At 50.8% G+C, this 14840-nt stretch overlaps 2 protein-coding genes across 16 annotated transcripts in view; one reads left to right on the top strand and one right to left on the bottom strand.

Annotated features, from left to right (window-relative positions):
- ADAMTSL5 (ADAMTS like 5) overlaps nucleotides 1-9009 on the top strand; it is a 43372-nt gene extending 34363 nt beyond the window's left edge. For 13 of the 15 annotated variants that reach the window (XM_058163774.1, XM_058163776.1, XM_058163773.1 and 10 more), the window contains 5 exons: nucleotides 762-845; nucleotides 2140-2303; nucleotides 2617-2872; nucleotides 7743-7814; nucleotides 8290-8746. In XM_058163774.1, coding sequence (XP_058019757.1) covers nucleotides 762-845; nucleotides 2140-2303; nucleotides 2617-2872; nucleotides 7743-7814; nucleotides 8290-8603 — 890 coding nt within the window. In that variant the 3' untranslated portion in view covers nucleotides 8604-8746. Of the gene's footprint in view, nucleotides 1-761; nucleotides 846-2139; nucleotides 2304-2616; nucleotides 2873-7742; nucleotides 7815-8289 lie in introns of all 15 variants that reach the window. The other 2 variants (XM_058163770.1, XM_058163775.1) reach the window with 2 other exon arrangements.
- Nucleotides 9010-9205: 196 nt separating this feature from the next.
- On the bottom strand, nucleotides 9206-14508 carry LOC131188473 (kelch-like protein 21). The gene is made up of 3 exons (XM_058163783.1): nucleotides 13429-14508; nucleotides 12264-12675; nucleotides 9206-10564 (listed from the first exon to the last, which is right to left on the bottom strand). The coding sequence occupies exons 1-3, from the start codon at nucleotides 14336-14338 to the stop codon at nucleotides 10243-10245; spliced, it is 1644 nt and encodes a 547-aa protein (XP_058019766.1). The 5' UTR covers nucleotides 14339-14508; the 3' UTR covers nucleotides 9206-10242.
- Between the last annotated feature and the right edge of the window lie 332 nt (nucleotides 14509-14840).

The following is a 14840-nucleotide window of genomic DNA, read 5'->3' as shown; positions in this document are numbered from 1 at the left end:
CAAGAAAACCTGAAAGAAAACTAGAAGCTGAGGACTTATGAAGGAGAGCAGGTGACGGGCAGGAAGAGCGTGACCATCTTCTGAGGACAGGAACTGATGGTCAGTAAGAAGCTGAAAGACTGAGAAGTTCAGAGAAGGCGGAGGGAGGGAAGAATAGAATAGAATAGAATAGAATAGAATAGAATAGAATAGAATAGAATAGAATAGAATTTATTGGCCAAGTGTGATTGGACACACAAGGAATTTGTCTTGGTGCATATGCTCTCAGTGTACATAAAAGAAAAGATACGTTCATCAAGGTACAACATTTACAACACAATTGATGATCAATTGAAGGATGAAAGGGGAGGGAAGGGAAGGGAAGGAGAGAGGGAGGAAAGGAAAGGGAGGGAGGAAAGGAAAGGAAAGGAAAGGAAAGGAAAGGAAAGGAAAGGAAAGGAAAGGAAGAAAAAGGGGAGGGAGCTGCTCGGCCATCCAGAAACGGTGCCAAAGCCTCTGGTGTACAACTGCCATCAAGGGCTGCTTCTTTGCTCTCTCAGTGCAGGGGACAGGAGGGGCCCAAAAGCAGCCATGGAGGCCCCCATCCTTTGAAATGGGGTGGGGAGCAATTGCAAAAGCCAGGGTGGCCCCTTCTCCAGCAGCCCTGGGAAGCCACCCAGGGGCCCCCCAGCACAGGTCCCACTTCCCTCGGGCCCCCACTCCTCGGATCTCCCTCGCCTCCACCTCTCTCTGACTGGCTCCCCTCTGACTCTTCTGAACAGGTTTCTTTGGATACAGGAACGTGACCCAGATCCCGGTCGGAGCCAGACAGATCAGGGTGATTGACAACAGCCGCAACTATCTCGGTAGGTCCATCCTGCCCTTCCTCCCTGGCTGCAGCTCAGATCAGTCCCAGCGCTTCCTCCTTGGGCCTCTCTCCCCACAACCATGGCAGGGGTGGGGATGGGGAGAATCCCAGTAGGCAGCCTTGGAGGCAGAGTACCAGCCGGAGGTTAAGGATGGGCAGAGAGGGAGGAAGGGGCAAGGACATCCAATCCTGCTAGGCCTTTGTTTTGCCCAATTCCATGATGGGGATGCAGAGCCTGAAGCCCCAGCCCCTGGCTGCCACTCCCCCACCCCCACAAGATAAGGCTTAGCATGCTAATCAAACAAGCCGCAGCAATGGACTTAATAGTCTCAGGTGAGGACACCACTTGAATTCCCTTTCAGCTGGCGCCAGCGTGCAACCCCGAAGAAGTTATTCACTCTTTTCCTGGGAGTGAGTACAGGAGGGCTTCTGGCTCAGAAGGTTCCAAAGGAGAGAAAATGGCCCAAAGCAGACAAGGAGAGCCACCAGGGCCTGCGGGCATGGGGACAAAATGCCACCTCCACACTCAGCAGTGCCCGCTTGTGGATACCTCAGTCCCAGAGAAGGGCAGCACGTGCTGCCTCCCTCTCCTGGCTAGATCTTGGGAAGTCTTCCCCTCGTCAGAGGGCACTGCGGCTGGAGGTGCTGCCCTCCCCCACAGGCTCCCTGAAAAAATATAGAATAATAGAGTTGGAAGGGACCTTCAAGGTCATCTAGAGCAACCCCCTGCTTGAGCAGGAGACCCTGTACCATTTCAGATAAATGATTATCCAGAAGAGAAATGATTGTCCAAAGCAGAGGGGTGGTGCCTCCTCTGTCACAGCCTTCTGCAAGACACCCTCCACATTGGTTCCTGCTTTGGGGCCTTTTCATTCCTGTGCCTCAGAGTAAGAAAATGGTGAGCCAAAGCTGCTCAGAGACACTCCCCACATCTAGGAATTCAGCCACGCTTCTGTTCTCCCCTTAGCCTTCTGCCCCACGCTGGACACACGGATGTGGCCAGGGCCGTTTCCAAAAGGGCCTTCGCTCACATTCTGACCAAAGAGCCAGCAGGGATCAAGCTGAGTCACAAAGAGCAGCTGCCATGGGGCCGCAGCCTTTATATTTTCAGCTGGCCAAGGTCTGTGTGCTGTGCCAGTCCAGCCCTTGGCAGCAGCCCAAATGGCTGCTTCTCAAAGCAACCAAAACTTCCAAACTAAAGCCCTCACCCTCTCCACCTACCTAGTTCTGCCACTCTCTCTCTCCGGAGCCCCCCATTCACCCCCAACCCTTCCTGTGCTCTCCCTCTGCAGCCCTGATGGAAGCAAACCAGCATTATGTCCTCAACGGGGAGTGGGCCGTGGATCAGCCAGGCGTATTTGAGGCAGCAGGCACCCAGTGGCATTATACTCGCACGGCTAATGGGCATGAGACCCTTGAGGCAGCCGGATCCACAAGCGGGGATCTGTTTGTCATGGTGAGAAGGGACCCCCTAGCAAAAAAGGAAATTGGAAAATCACTGTTTTAGCCCCTTCAAAGAAGGCCACCTCTGGACATTAAATGCTGGGTGGGAGGGACAGACCACCCAATGATCCATGGGCCTCACCCTAGAGACACGGGAAAAACACACGGAAGATGTGTCTTTGCCTTTTGCTGGTTCTCTAAACTGGTATGCAAGGAAGAAAATGGCATGGACCCAGGAGCAGTTTTGCAATGGCAGGCAGCTGGAGGGGGGATGCAAGTATGTCTGGGCCTCTGCTAACACCCCCCCCAACCACCCCCATTGCCAGGTCCTTTTTCAGGATGAGAATATCAGCATAGACTACCAGTACTGGAGGCCAAGGAAGCAGATCCTCCACCGTGCGCAGGGGGAGGCCCATGCTTTGCGCCAGCCCCAGGCCAAGGAAGTAGAGGCCCAGCACCCAGGAGAGCCTGCAGACTTTCCTGAAGCTACAGCAGCAACACACCGTTTCACCAAGGCCCAGGAGGTGGCCAAGGAAGCATCACAGGTCACTCCAGCACCCCTGAGGACTCCTTCAGCGCCAGGTAGCTCAGGGGCAGGCGTTGGGGGGGGAGCCCCCAATTATCCAGACCAACCATTTCTGTTTCTCTGGCAGATGTAGAAAGAGAAGCGATGGGCGGGGAAGGATTTCTAGGTTGAACAGCTGGCCCCGTGCCCCCGCTGTGACCCCAAAGGCCCACAGACATACAGTAGCATCTTCTAGCTCAGTGATGCCACCCCAACTTCCCAAATGCTACTTTAACAAAAAATAAAGTTAACAAATCCAGCTCATAAGAAACGGAACTGGTGGTCTATTGAACTGCCCCTGAGAGAGGGGTCAGGCCTTTCTTCGGTGGGTTGGGCCACACTGCCACGTGCTCTTGGGGGAGGGTGCCCTTAGAAAGGGATACTCATGAGTTGGAAGGCAGATAGCCCTGTGAAGGGGAGAAGCCTTAGATGGCAAGCTCAGACTCTGAGAGAGTGGGAAGGGGGCCTTGAGGTCATCCACTCCCACTCTGCTCAAACAAGCCCTCCATTTGAGTCCATCCAGTGAAGAGAAGTCAGTCACACCTTCCATGATCAAACAGTTCCTACCATTAGGAGGCTTGTCCTAAGTTGGGTCAGAAATGGCCTTCCTGTAACTTAAATGCCCATTGTGAACTTTGGGTCGGGGAAGAACGTGACCGAGAACCACCGCGACGGGGGAGCTCAAGAGAGCCATGTTTCTCCTTCCCTTCTCAAGGCAAAGCATCCCCCAGCTTCTTCAATCTCCCTACCCAGCTAGGCTTCCCCCACCCCACGCCTCTCTAAACATGTTCTAGCTTCTCTAAATCCTCCTTAAGGGAGGGAGGGGGTCCCCAGACCAGGAATCAGGGCTCAAGGGTGGTGGGCTCTGGTCCCTCCAGCTGGAGCAGTCCACAGCTGCCTTCACCTTTTGCTGGAAACACTCGATTTTGGGCAAGTTGGACTTTCTACATTTTGGATAGAAAATTCAGGTTTCCTTTCTGCTCGCTTGCTTTTAGACTGTTGTGTCCCCGTGCCCACCCCCGCAGGAAGCAGATACTCAGACCCTCCAGTTCTTCTCTAACAGCTGAGCTGGAATCCCCTTTAACATTTGAAATTGATTTCACATTTCCTTGGAACACCCTGGAAGTCACAAACTCCACTCTGGATTATTTCTCTTTTAATCCTGAATTTGTGCAGAAAGTTCACTGACTTGCAGATAATTTATACAGCCAGAAAGGATCAAGAAACATCGTATTCCATTTCAGCCATCAGTGGGAATCCTTTGTTCTTCATTTAAAATAACCAGCACCTTTAGCTCTCTTGGTTTTTTAAAAAAAAGAGTAGCAGTAGCTTGTCTGCTCTCTTCCAGACACTCAAGGACCATTTGAGTGTCACCTTTCCATTCCTGCTGGGAGCCACTTCCGCGGTGTGGCTCAGGCTGTAAGAAGCCTGTTATTAAACACAGCTGCTTGCAATTACTGCAGGCTCCCACCAGGCCCAAGGTTGACTCAGCCTTCCATCCTTTATAAGGTAGGTAAAATGAGGACCCAGATTGTTGGGGGGGCAATAAATTGACTTTGTATATAAATATACAAATAGAATGAGACTATTGCCTTACACAATGTAAGCCGCCCTGAGTCTTCGGAGAAGGGCGGGATATAAATGTAAATAATAAAAAAAAAACTTCCAGGTCACTGAGCCTTCAGATCAGCAGCACTGGGGAATGGGTTGTTTCCTCACAGAGTTTAAGGGTGAAAGTCACCCTTCATCCAAACTAATCTCCCTCCCAGTGTAGGAAGGCTCTTCTACAGCACCCCAATAGGTGCCTCTTCAGCCTCTATTTAAAGGAAGAGATGTCCTCCATGCTCCACCCCACTTCCTGAGACCTCTCCAGATAATAAGCCCAATCGAGTTCGAGAAGTTTGAACTCGCGAGGTTTTCTTTTACAATGCGTTTCCCTGGACACAATGGTGACGAATGCGACGGAGTTAGAAAGGTAAGGCATGTGTCCTGCTTCTTGCCCACCCCACCTGCCACCCCCAAATTGCATCCCTAAAGGGGGTGCGTGGCTAAGCAAGGGGCAGGAGCCCTGCCATGCCTGGTGAGGGGGGTGGGGGAAGAAGAGACGGGAAGGAGAGCCATGTCTCGCTCCACGCATCTCACTTCTGCCAGAAATGAGTCTTTTATTTATTTATTTATTTAATCAAATTTTTATACCGCCCTATCTCCCAAAGGATTCAGGGCGGTTTACAGCCAGATAAAAATACAGAAATCATACACAATAAAAACTAATTAAAAAACTTATTTAAATAGGCCAAAATTTAAAATTACAATTAAAATGATAAAACCCCATTACCTAAAATTAATAATTAACCCCAGTTAAAATTAAATAAAACTTCTAAAACTTTGTGAGACTCGTCGCACTGCCACCACCTCGTGGAGCAGGACTCTGCAAGGCTTGTGCCGTGCATGTACAAATAGCAGCACTGCCGTGAGGTTCAACATATCGGTGCAGCCGCGAGCAGCAGGACGTCAGCTGCCAGGATTCAGTTTGTGCGTGCAATGGCACAACAAGCCTTGCAGAGTCCTGCTCCATGAGGCAGTTGTGGCGGCGGGACACTTCAGGGCATTGGTGGCCAGAACAGGGAGGGGAGGGAAGGGGACAACAGCACATCCAGTCCCATGCTCGCCGCCTCCTGCACCCCCAAAATAATAAGACCTCCCCCCCGATAATAAGGCCAAGCCCTTATTTTGGGGTTCAAAAGAAAATAAGACCCTGTCTTATTTTCGGGGAAACACAGTATTAGAAAATTCTTCTTCATGTCCAAGGAGAACCTGGCTACACTGTGTGCAGAATTATTAGGCAAGTTGTATTTTGAAGGATTAATTTTATTATTGAACAACTACAGTGCTCTTGGTCAATCCAAAATGTTAATAAACCTCAAACCTGAATATTAAGAAAGTAAATGAGGTTATGGCTTTCTTAGAAGAATATCTATGTGTGCTCAATTATTGGGCAACTATTAGTATGCAGAATTATTATGCAACTAAATGAAAAATAAAAATTTACCCATCTCACTCATTTATTTTCATCTGTTAAAGTGAGAATAATAAACAACTCAAAATTTAAAAATAAACATTTCTGACAGTTAAAAAAAAAATCAATGACCAACATAGTCACCCTTCTTTTCACTAACAGTCATAAGCCTTCCATTCACTGACAGTTTCTTGATCTGTTAATGATGACAACCACAGCCTCCCAAACACTGTTCAGAGAGGTGTCCTGCCTTCCTTCACCATAAATATCCCATTTAAGAAGGGCCCACAAGTTCTCAACAGGGTTTAGGTCAGGTGAGGAAGGGAGGCATGTCATTATTCTTTCATCAGTAAGGCCTTTACTGGCCAGCCACGCAGTGGAGTACTTCGATTCATGCGATGGAGCATAAAAACATGTTTTTCCTGAAAGATGCAGACCTCTTCTAAAAACTGGCCGCAAGTTTGGGAGTTGACTTTGAGTCCATCTTCAACCCGAAAAGGTCCATCTAGCTCATCTTTCACAATACCAGCCCATACCAGTACCCCACCGCCACCTTGCTGGCATCTGAGTTGAAGTGGAGCTCTGTGCCCATTACTGATCCAGCCATGGGCCCATCCTTCTTGTCTGTCAAGAATCACTCTCAGTTCGTCAGTCCACAAAACCTTTGAAAAATCTGTCTTCTGTCGTTTCAATTTATGTGTCTTGTTCAGTGGTGGTCAATTTATGTGTCTTGTTCAGCCTTCCTTTCCTTGGCCATGTCTCTGAGCACTGAACACTTTGTACTTCTGGGTACTCCAAGTAGGTTGCAATTCTGAAATATGACAGCACTGGAGGATAATGGGTTCCTGGTAGCTTCATATTTTTTTATTTTTTTTTATTGAAAGAGTTTTAAAAAAACAAAAACATTTTTCCCCCTTTTTTCCCCCTCCCTCCCAAAAAACAACAACAAAACACCCCCCTCCCTCCCCCACCCCCCCGGCTTCCCGGGTCAATCACAAGGTAAAGTCCAATCCAAATAACCACATCCAAAGCTTTGGTAGCTTCATATTTGATTCTTCTCAAATCTTTGGCATTTAAGGTGCGTCTTTTTTTCTCACACATTTCTTGTTCCCTGTTGACTATTTGCAACAAAACGTTTGATGGTTCTGTGATCACACTCCAGTATCTTAACAATTTCAAGAGTGCTGCATCCCTCTGAAAGACTTTGTACAATTTTTGATTGTTCAGAGTCAGTTAAATCTTTTTAGCCCATTTTGCCTAAGGAAAAGCAGCTGCTTAATGCACACCTTGATATGGAGTGTTGATCTCCTTAGGCCACACCCTCCCTCATTACACAAATGCACATCACCCGATATGCTTATATCTGTTAAGCATTCAAGTTTATACAGCTTGGAGGTGGAGAATATGCATACAATATGGTCAAAATACTCACTTGCCTAATACTGGTAATTGTGCACATAGTGTATAACGGATACCCCAAAGGCCTCTTAGGGGCCTATTTCTCCCCTGCAAGGAATAGCCCAACAATCCCTTCCCCTTGCCAAAAGAGGCTCCAAAGTAGGGGGATTGGCACCTGGTCATTGTTGCTTCCAATCAGGACTGGGAACTGATTTACCCATTGCATTTTCAGGAGCTCCTCAGTAAAACAAGAGGATAGCCAACAAGTGCAATTCCACCAGGCCCTCACAGCTGGGACATCTGCAGTCAAGAAATCATTGAGATGTGCAGTGCAACTCCCCCCCACCAACCAGCTGGCATCATCAAAAAGGTCTCCAGCCTCTGCAGGTCGGAGGCTGCAGCAGCAGCAACTCAGGCCGCTGCTAACCCAGCCCTAACAGTCTCTGTCTCTCTCTCTCTCTCTTGGCTTGCAGGACCCTGTGGGAAGTGCGACCCGCCGAGAGGGAAATCGCAACGCCTTCACCACTACTGCAACAGCGACTTCGGTAGGTAGTTTTCCCCCTTGCCGGGGTGGGCTAACGGAGAGACCGGGGAGATCGGCTGCGTTGGGCCGAGCTTCTGCCGCGCCCTGCACAGAACTCAGGTCTCCCGCGGCGCCGGCTTCCTTACATCCGCCCGTCCATCGTAGACGCCATTCAGGCTGCACAGAAATCGGCTTGGATGGCCCGGGAAGACGCCCGCGCTGAAAGCGGCTCTTCGGGTCTGCCTCGGGTGGTTTGCGCACCGTAGGGAGCCGCAGGCAGACGGCTTGGGACTGTGGCGGGGGCGCGCGAGGAGGAACGCGCCGAGTCCGCATTCGGGGCAGCTGGCTTCCGCGCCAGGAAGGCTGCCTTCATCCTCCCTCGCGGACAAGGGCGGGGTGTGTGTGTGTGTGTGTGTGTGTGCGCGCGCGCGCAGGGGGAACCGAGCGGCGGCGGCTCCTCTCACCGGCCGACCGGCGGGCGGCCGCCTTCCCGGCAGTTTTCCGAGCACGGATCCTCTCGAAGCGTTACGTCGGCTCCGAGACACGCTACGACGTGCAGGTGCAGCAGACGTACCGCAACCGCTTCCCGCTGCGCTCGCGCGAGTACCTCTGGGTGCCCAACACCTGCGACTGCCCCCACCTGCTGGAGCGGCGCGAGTACCTGCTCATGGCGCGGAACCACGTCAACTTCGAGCAAACCCTCAACCGGCTCCTGTTGCAGAGCGGCGGCTACGCCCGGCCCTGGTCGCCCCGCGAAGACCTGCTGCTACGCGACGCTGCCCCGCGTTGCCAGCCCAGCCCTCCCGCCTGAGCGCCTCCACCCGCGGAAGGGAGCCGCAAGACCCCGCGACTGTTGAGCGCGCAACGGACGGCCAGTTCGCCCCCCCGGCAGGGGAACGCAGACGCCGGACTCGGCAGATCCCGCCGCCGCCGCGCTCATTCAAGCCGGCCGAATCCGAGAGGCTCTCTCGGCCCGCAGGGACCGAGAAAAGGGGGTCTGCTGGATCAGCCACGTGATTGTCCCCCGGAAGAGCAGGCGCCCAGTGGCCTCCGCAGTTTGGCTCCCTTGGCCGATGCTGCTCCCGGGTGGACTGGGCCGTCCCATGAGTCATCTTGCGCTGATCCCTTCGGTCTGAAGGAGAGGCCTGGCGCTCCCACCCCGACTAGTGATGGTAGTTTTTATTTTTTATTAAATGATAACATTGAAAGAAACCCCACCCCCAATTTTTTATCCATTTTTCTTTGACCGTGTGGTCTTTTACTATTTTATGCAATAACTCAACATTATCCAAGATCTGGGGTTCCACAAATGAACAGATTCTGATATCTCTGCACTTAAGATGTTACCAGGTTGCCTTAATAAGCCCTGAGTGGATGTCCTCGTGTGTACAATTTGTCTGTTCTTCTCTTGCCAGCACCACATGACCCCCGTTCAGTTTGGGGCTCAGGGATTTCTCCTGTCGCTGTGGAAGCCACCTTATTTTGCACACTATTTACATTCCAACTCAGTATCCTTAACTTTCAGATGGAAAGTATTTAAATTTAAAATAAATGTATACATAAACCATAATAAACCAGCTTAAATGTTACAATTAAAGATTTATAAATTCATAAATTTATGACACAAATAAATAGGTAATCAAACCAATGACTTAAAAAACATAAGCCTAAAACTGATGATGCTATCTTGTTGGATAATTGAAACATTTGCACACACAAAAAAAAAGTACAGAAAGCACCAAAAACCCTGAAGTTCAACTCTGAATACAAATGTTCTTTTGTATTTATAAGCCTAAAATTTAAAAAGACTAATAAAATTACAAATGAATTTTCAAAATCACTGATTCCCTGGAGCACAAGTTCAGGACCTCCACATTCCTCCTCCTGCTCACAAGTCCGTCAGGGGGTGACGGAAGCCAACCAAGACTTAAGGGAAGAAATCCAGCTGAACGTTGTGTTTAAAGAAAGCACAATAGAAACTCTGGCAACCACCAAGTATCAAAGCAGGAAAATCCTACAATTGTACAAATGATATCCCTGGCTGCATCAAAACCAAGACCACAAGAGGCCCTGGTTTCAGCATGGGTCAGTCCTGTGCACAACATTTTAGGGAGGATATTGGAAAAGGGTGGGGGTTCTCTCCAGGGGAGAGCAAGCAAGGTAAGATGGGGCCTGAACAGCAGTTAAGGGCTTTGGGCATTTTACCCTGTGGGAGGCATTGGGTGGCTGAATTCAGGGACCAGCTTCGTGTGGGCTGAAGGGCCTTTGGTTGGGGGTTCCTGCATTGACACCAGGGAACAGCCCGGTGATCTCCAGGATTGCTCCCACTTTATGGATCTGTGAAGGGAATCCCCCCTCATGTCTCAGGGCCAATGACGGCAGAACAGAGGGCTCAGATGTACCCTCTGTGGAGACTGGTCTCTTCAGAAGGGAGGAGGCAGCACCCCTGGCTATGCCTGGTACCCCCAGGTGTTGAACCTGCGCATAGAGGCCATTCCGTGGATGGGGAGGGGGCAGGGGAGCTGGTGGCCCACTTCCTGGCAAGCGTTCTTGTAGGGGTCCAGAATCACCATGTTTGGGACCGCAGTGTTCCCCCGCCGCTCTGCCAGCAGATAGATGCGTCCGTTGGCTGAGCTGCACCCTTCAAAGAACTTATGAGCCAGGCTGTCGTCCTCCACGGGGGTCCACTCATCGGTGCAGATGTCAAAGCGGAAGGCCCCACCTCCGATGGTGTAGATGGCCCCATTCAAGGCTGCCACACAGAGGTCATACCTGAAGGGAAGAGAAGCAGGGCAGGGTGGGATGGAGAGCACCTCTCTCTCCAGCTAGTTGGACCCACTGGTGGAGCTCCTCTGCCCCACAAAGAGCTCTCCACAGGGCCTGAGTTGCCAGCAGCTGAAGAGCGCAGTCCTGTTTAGAAGCTGCACTGGGGTGCTCCATATCTGGGCCACCCATTGAGATGGCCTTTCAAACAGTAGTTTCATCTATCTGAACCTGACACGAGTAAGGAATCTTTCCCCAAAATGGCACATATGATGAAGGGTAGGAATGGCCCCAAGTCCCCCTTTTGCCCTGACCTCTCCTCTTCTTTGGCCAACTAATATCAAAAACATCATCAAAAAAGCACAACAAAGAATGTTCTTTCTGCACCAACTCAGAAAGCTCAAACTGCCCAAGGAGCTGCTGATCCAGTTCTACAGAGGAATTATTGAGTGTGTCATCTGCACCTCTATAACTGTCTGGTTTGGTTCTGCAACCCAACAAGACAGACACAGACTTCAGAGGATCATTAGAACTGCAGAAAAAACAATGGCTACCAACCTGCCTTCCATTGAGGATCTGAATACTGCATGTGTCAAAAAGAGAGCTGAGAAAATATCTACAGACTCCTCACATCCCAGACAAAAATTGTTTCAACTTCTACTCGCAAAACGACACTATAGGGCACTGCACATCAGAAAACTAGACACAAGATCAGTTTTTCCCCAAATGTCAACACTCTGCTAAACAAGTAATTTCCACAACACTGTCAAACTATTTACTGAGACTGTATTAATATTCCCATCCTTCCTATTACCTATCGCCTCCCACTTATATATCCCACTTACTTGTATTTTTATGGTTTATATTGTTCTGTAAACTAGTATGATTTGATTGCTTATTAGTAACCTATGACTTTCACTGTTGTATCTTATAGAATAGAATAGAATAGAATAGAATAGAATAGAATTTTTTTATTGGCCAAGTGTGATTGGACACAAGGAATTTGTCTTGGTGCATATGCTCTCAGTGTACATAAAAGAAAGAAAAGATACTTTCATCAAGGTACAACATTTACAACACAAATGATGGTCAATATATCAATATAAATCATAAGGATTACCAGCAACAAAGTTACAGTCATACAGTCATAAGTGGAAAGAGATTGGTGATGGGAACGATGAGAAGATTAATAGTAGTGCAGATTTAGTAAAAATCTGTTCTTGTGTCTAGTTGTTCTGGGGTGCAGTGCTCTGTAGCGTCATTTTGAGGGTAGGAGTTGAAACAGTTTATGTCCAGGATGTGAGGGATCTGTAAATATTTTCCCGGCCCTCTTCTTGATTCGTGCAGTATACAGGTCCTCAATGGAAGGCAGGTTGGTAGCAATTATTTTTTCTGCAGTTCTAATTATCCTCTGAAGTCTGTGTCTTTCTTGTTGGGTTGCAGAACCGAACCAGACAGTTATAGAGGTGCAAATGACAGACTCAATAATTCCTCTGTAGAACTTGTATCTTATGATTCTTGATGAATCTATTTTTTTCCTCTTTTTCTTTTTTTCCGCTTTTATGTACACTGTATCCAATCATACTTGGCCAATAAATAATACTATTCTATTCTATTTTACAAGACACCAGGGGACCTCTAAGTCCTCCACTCTCTGCAACCCACCCCACTCCCCCAAAAGACCCCAGGAAAGCCGGCACAGACTGACCTTGGTAGTGGTGAGAAAGAAACGACATCCCACATATCCGTCTCTATGTCCAGACGCTGAACTGCCCGGCAGACATCCCCGTTCTCATCCATGCCACAGACCACATAGATCCGTGTCCCCACACTGGTGGCTCCAGCTCGTTCCACAGGGTGGATCAGGGGACTGGTAGGCTTCCAGGAGGAGTCGGCCAGGGTGAGGCGCTCGACGCTGGAGGTGATGCCCTCTAGGGTGCTCCCCCCCATTACGTACAAGTGGAAGCCAACCCCCACTGCGCAGTGGCTGTCACGAGCCTCCTTCATGGCTGGCCCCTCCAGCCAGCTGTCATCCCAGCTGTTGTAGATCCACACCCAGTCCACAGGGGCCCAGAAAAACTCCTCCCGGAAGTTCCCTCCTGTGACGAAGAGCAGGTTGCCTGCAGAAAGAGCACAGGGAAAGGAGGCTCTGTGTCCGGAGAAGGCCGGCACTTTGCTCCTGATTGGGAAAAGGAAAGGCTTGGGTTGCTCCCTTCTGGCAGAGAGGTGGCTCCCTTGCCCTCCCTGGGACCCTTCGCACCAACATGGCACTGGGCAGATTCACAGCAGCGTCCTGCTGAGCATCCTAAAGTGGGGCAGGCTGACTGCCACCCACCCACTGAGGGGAGGAGTGGGAGCACTGCCTGGAGTGCCAAGGTCCAAGGCAAGCCTCAGTGGCAGCTGTTACCCAAGGACTGGCATCCCAAGGTAGGCTGCCTCAGAACAATATGTTCCTTATTTGGCCATGACACCTAAGGGCTTTGAACTCACTCACTCTGACAATGAAAGGGACCCCCCTGATTTGTCCAGGCCCCACCCTGGCCAGCCATGTGGTGTCGGAAGCTAGCGGGCTCCCTGCCACCCAGAAACAGAGAAACTGCCTAGAGTTCCCGAAGCCAAGACCCAGATTCAAATCCAAGCTCCCACTTCCTTCCACTTCCTCCCTGGGCATTGGGAAGGGAGGCCAAAAGCCCAGCAACCGCAAAGCGAGGAACCGGCCCCATGGCAGAGCCTAAGAGCAAGTTGAAGGGACTTCTAGAGAGTAGAGCAAGCCAGGAACTGCTTTGGCAGTGCTTCTCCCCTCCCCTTGTTATGGGGCTGCAGCCCAGAGCCCACCCCCACCCTTTCCACCACCACAAGGGAAGGAGCATTACCCACGGCAGCCACAGCATACTGGGTGAGGTTTTTGCGCTTGAGTGCTGAGCAGGCCTGCCAGGCTCCTGTCTTGGGCAAGAAGTGGAAGAGCTCCTGCTGCTTTTGGTCGCGTTTCCCAGCCATCACGAAGAGAGTCTCATAGCTCCGGCTCGTGCAGGCGGCCTGGGCGGCGTCATGCCAGTTGGGGGGTGGGAAGCGGTCCAGCTCTTTCAGTAGCTGAGCCGAAGCATCCAGCCCAGGGCGCTGGCTGCGCTTCACCAGGAGGCCAAGGAAGGGAAGGCTGAGGAAGGGGACCCGCACCAAGCCCACCAGCTCCAGGAAATCCTTGGCCCGCCCAGGCAGGTCGGCCACTACCCACTGCATCACTGTGTCAAAGACCATGTCCTCGCGAGCCACAAAGAGCTCATCGCTTTGCAGCAACTCCATCAGAGTGGCCTTGGGCAGCTCCTCAACCTCACCGTGTGTCACCACGTCAGCCCAGTGGCTGAGGGCCACATTGAGGGCAGCAGAGCAGAGTGCCGTGCAGGCAAAGTGCTGTGCGTAGGCCCTGAGGCTGAGGCAGTTGGAGACATGCAGCTCCCTTTCCAGAAAGGTCTCACAGCGTCTCTTGGCAGCCTCCAGCTGCAGGAAGTCAGCCGTCTGCAGAAGGCTGGTGACATTGCCAGGGGTGATGCCAAGGCTGCCTGTCTGGGTAAAGTCCAGAAGTGCCTGGAAGGGCTCCGCCTCAACCCCCTGGATCCGGATGCGCCGCTCTGCACACTCCCGAGTGCCACCAAAGAACATGGCCTCAAAATAAGCGTTGTGGCAGGCCAGGGCCCATCGGTTGACTGGGAAGCACTTTCCCTCTACTTCCAGGACTGCATCACACTCAAGACTGGCCTGAATTGCCGCACACAGGGACGGATCCATGCCGGCTGGCTGATTCAAGAAGCTGAACCCAGAATAAAACGCCCTCCTGTCCTGTGACCTTGGCTCCCATTCAAACCATGTTGAAAGGCCAGCAGAGCAGTTGCTAGGCCCGATATAGACACAACTCCAACCCTAAAAATAGAGACCAGCTTCCTTTATCAGGGGACCCATGTCCCAACCCCTCATCCCCACTTGCTGCCTGGTGGCAATCTTGTTTGCCTGTCTGCCTGGAGCAAGTACGACTGTTTCAATACAAGTGGAGGAACACCATCAAGCCTTGGGGTTAGAAATGGTGACACGAGGCAACTAATGGGGAGCTGGTTTGCTATCGGGGCAAAGGTGCAGGCCAAGAAACCATCAGTTCCAGTTCCGCCTTAGGCATGAGCACCGGCCAGATGAGTTTTGCGCCATTCTTTCTGACAGCACAGCCCACCTCACAGGGCTGTTATGAGGAAAAGGAGTATTAAGAATGTTTGCCACCTTGTGTTACTTAATACAACTG

Source organism: Ahaetulla prasina, chromosome 1 (genome assembly GCF_028640845.1).
Source record: "Ahaetulla prasina isolate Xishuangbanna chromosome 1, ASM2864084v1, whole genome shotgun sequence".
In the NCBI taxonomy this organism is placed as follows: Eukaryota; Metazoa; Chordata; class Lepidosauria; order Squamata; family Colubridae; genus Ahaetulla; species Ahaetulla prasina.
Note: the sequence above shows the minus strand (reverse complement) of the source record. Positions and strands in the feature narration are given on the sequence as shown.

Coding starts and splice junctions, on each gene's coding strand:
- LOC131188473 (XM_058163783.1), bottom strand. CDS start 14,338: ATGGATCCGTCCCTGTGTGCGGCAATTCAGGCCAGTCTTGAGTGTGAT. Junction 12,676..13,428: donor GTATGCTGTGGCTGCCGTGG/GTAATGCTCCTT, acceptor CTCTTTCTGCAG/GCAACCTGCTCTTCGTCACA. Junction 10,565..12,263: donor TCTTTCTCACCACTACCAAG/GTCAGTCTGTGC, acceptor TCTTCCCTTCAG/GTATGACCTCTGTGTGGCAG.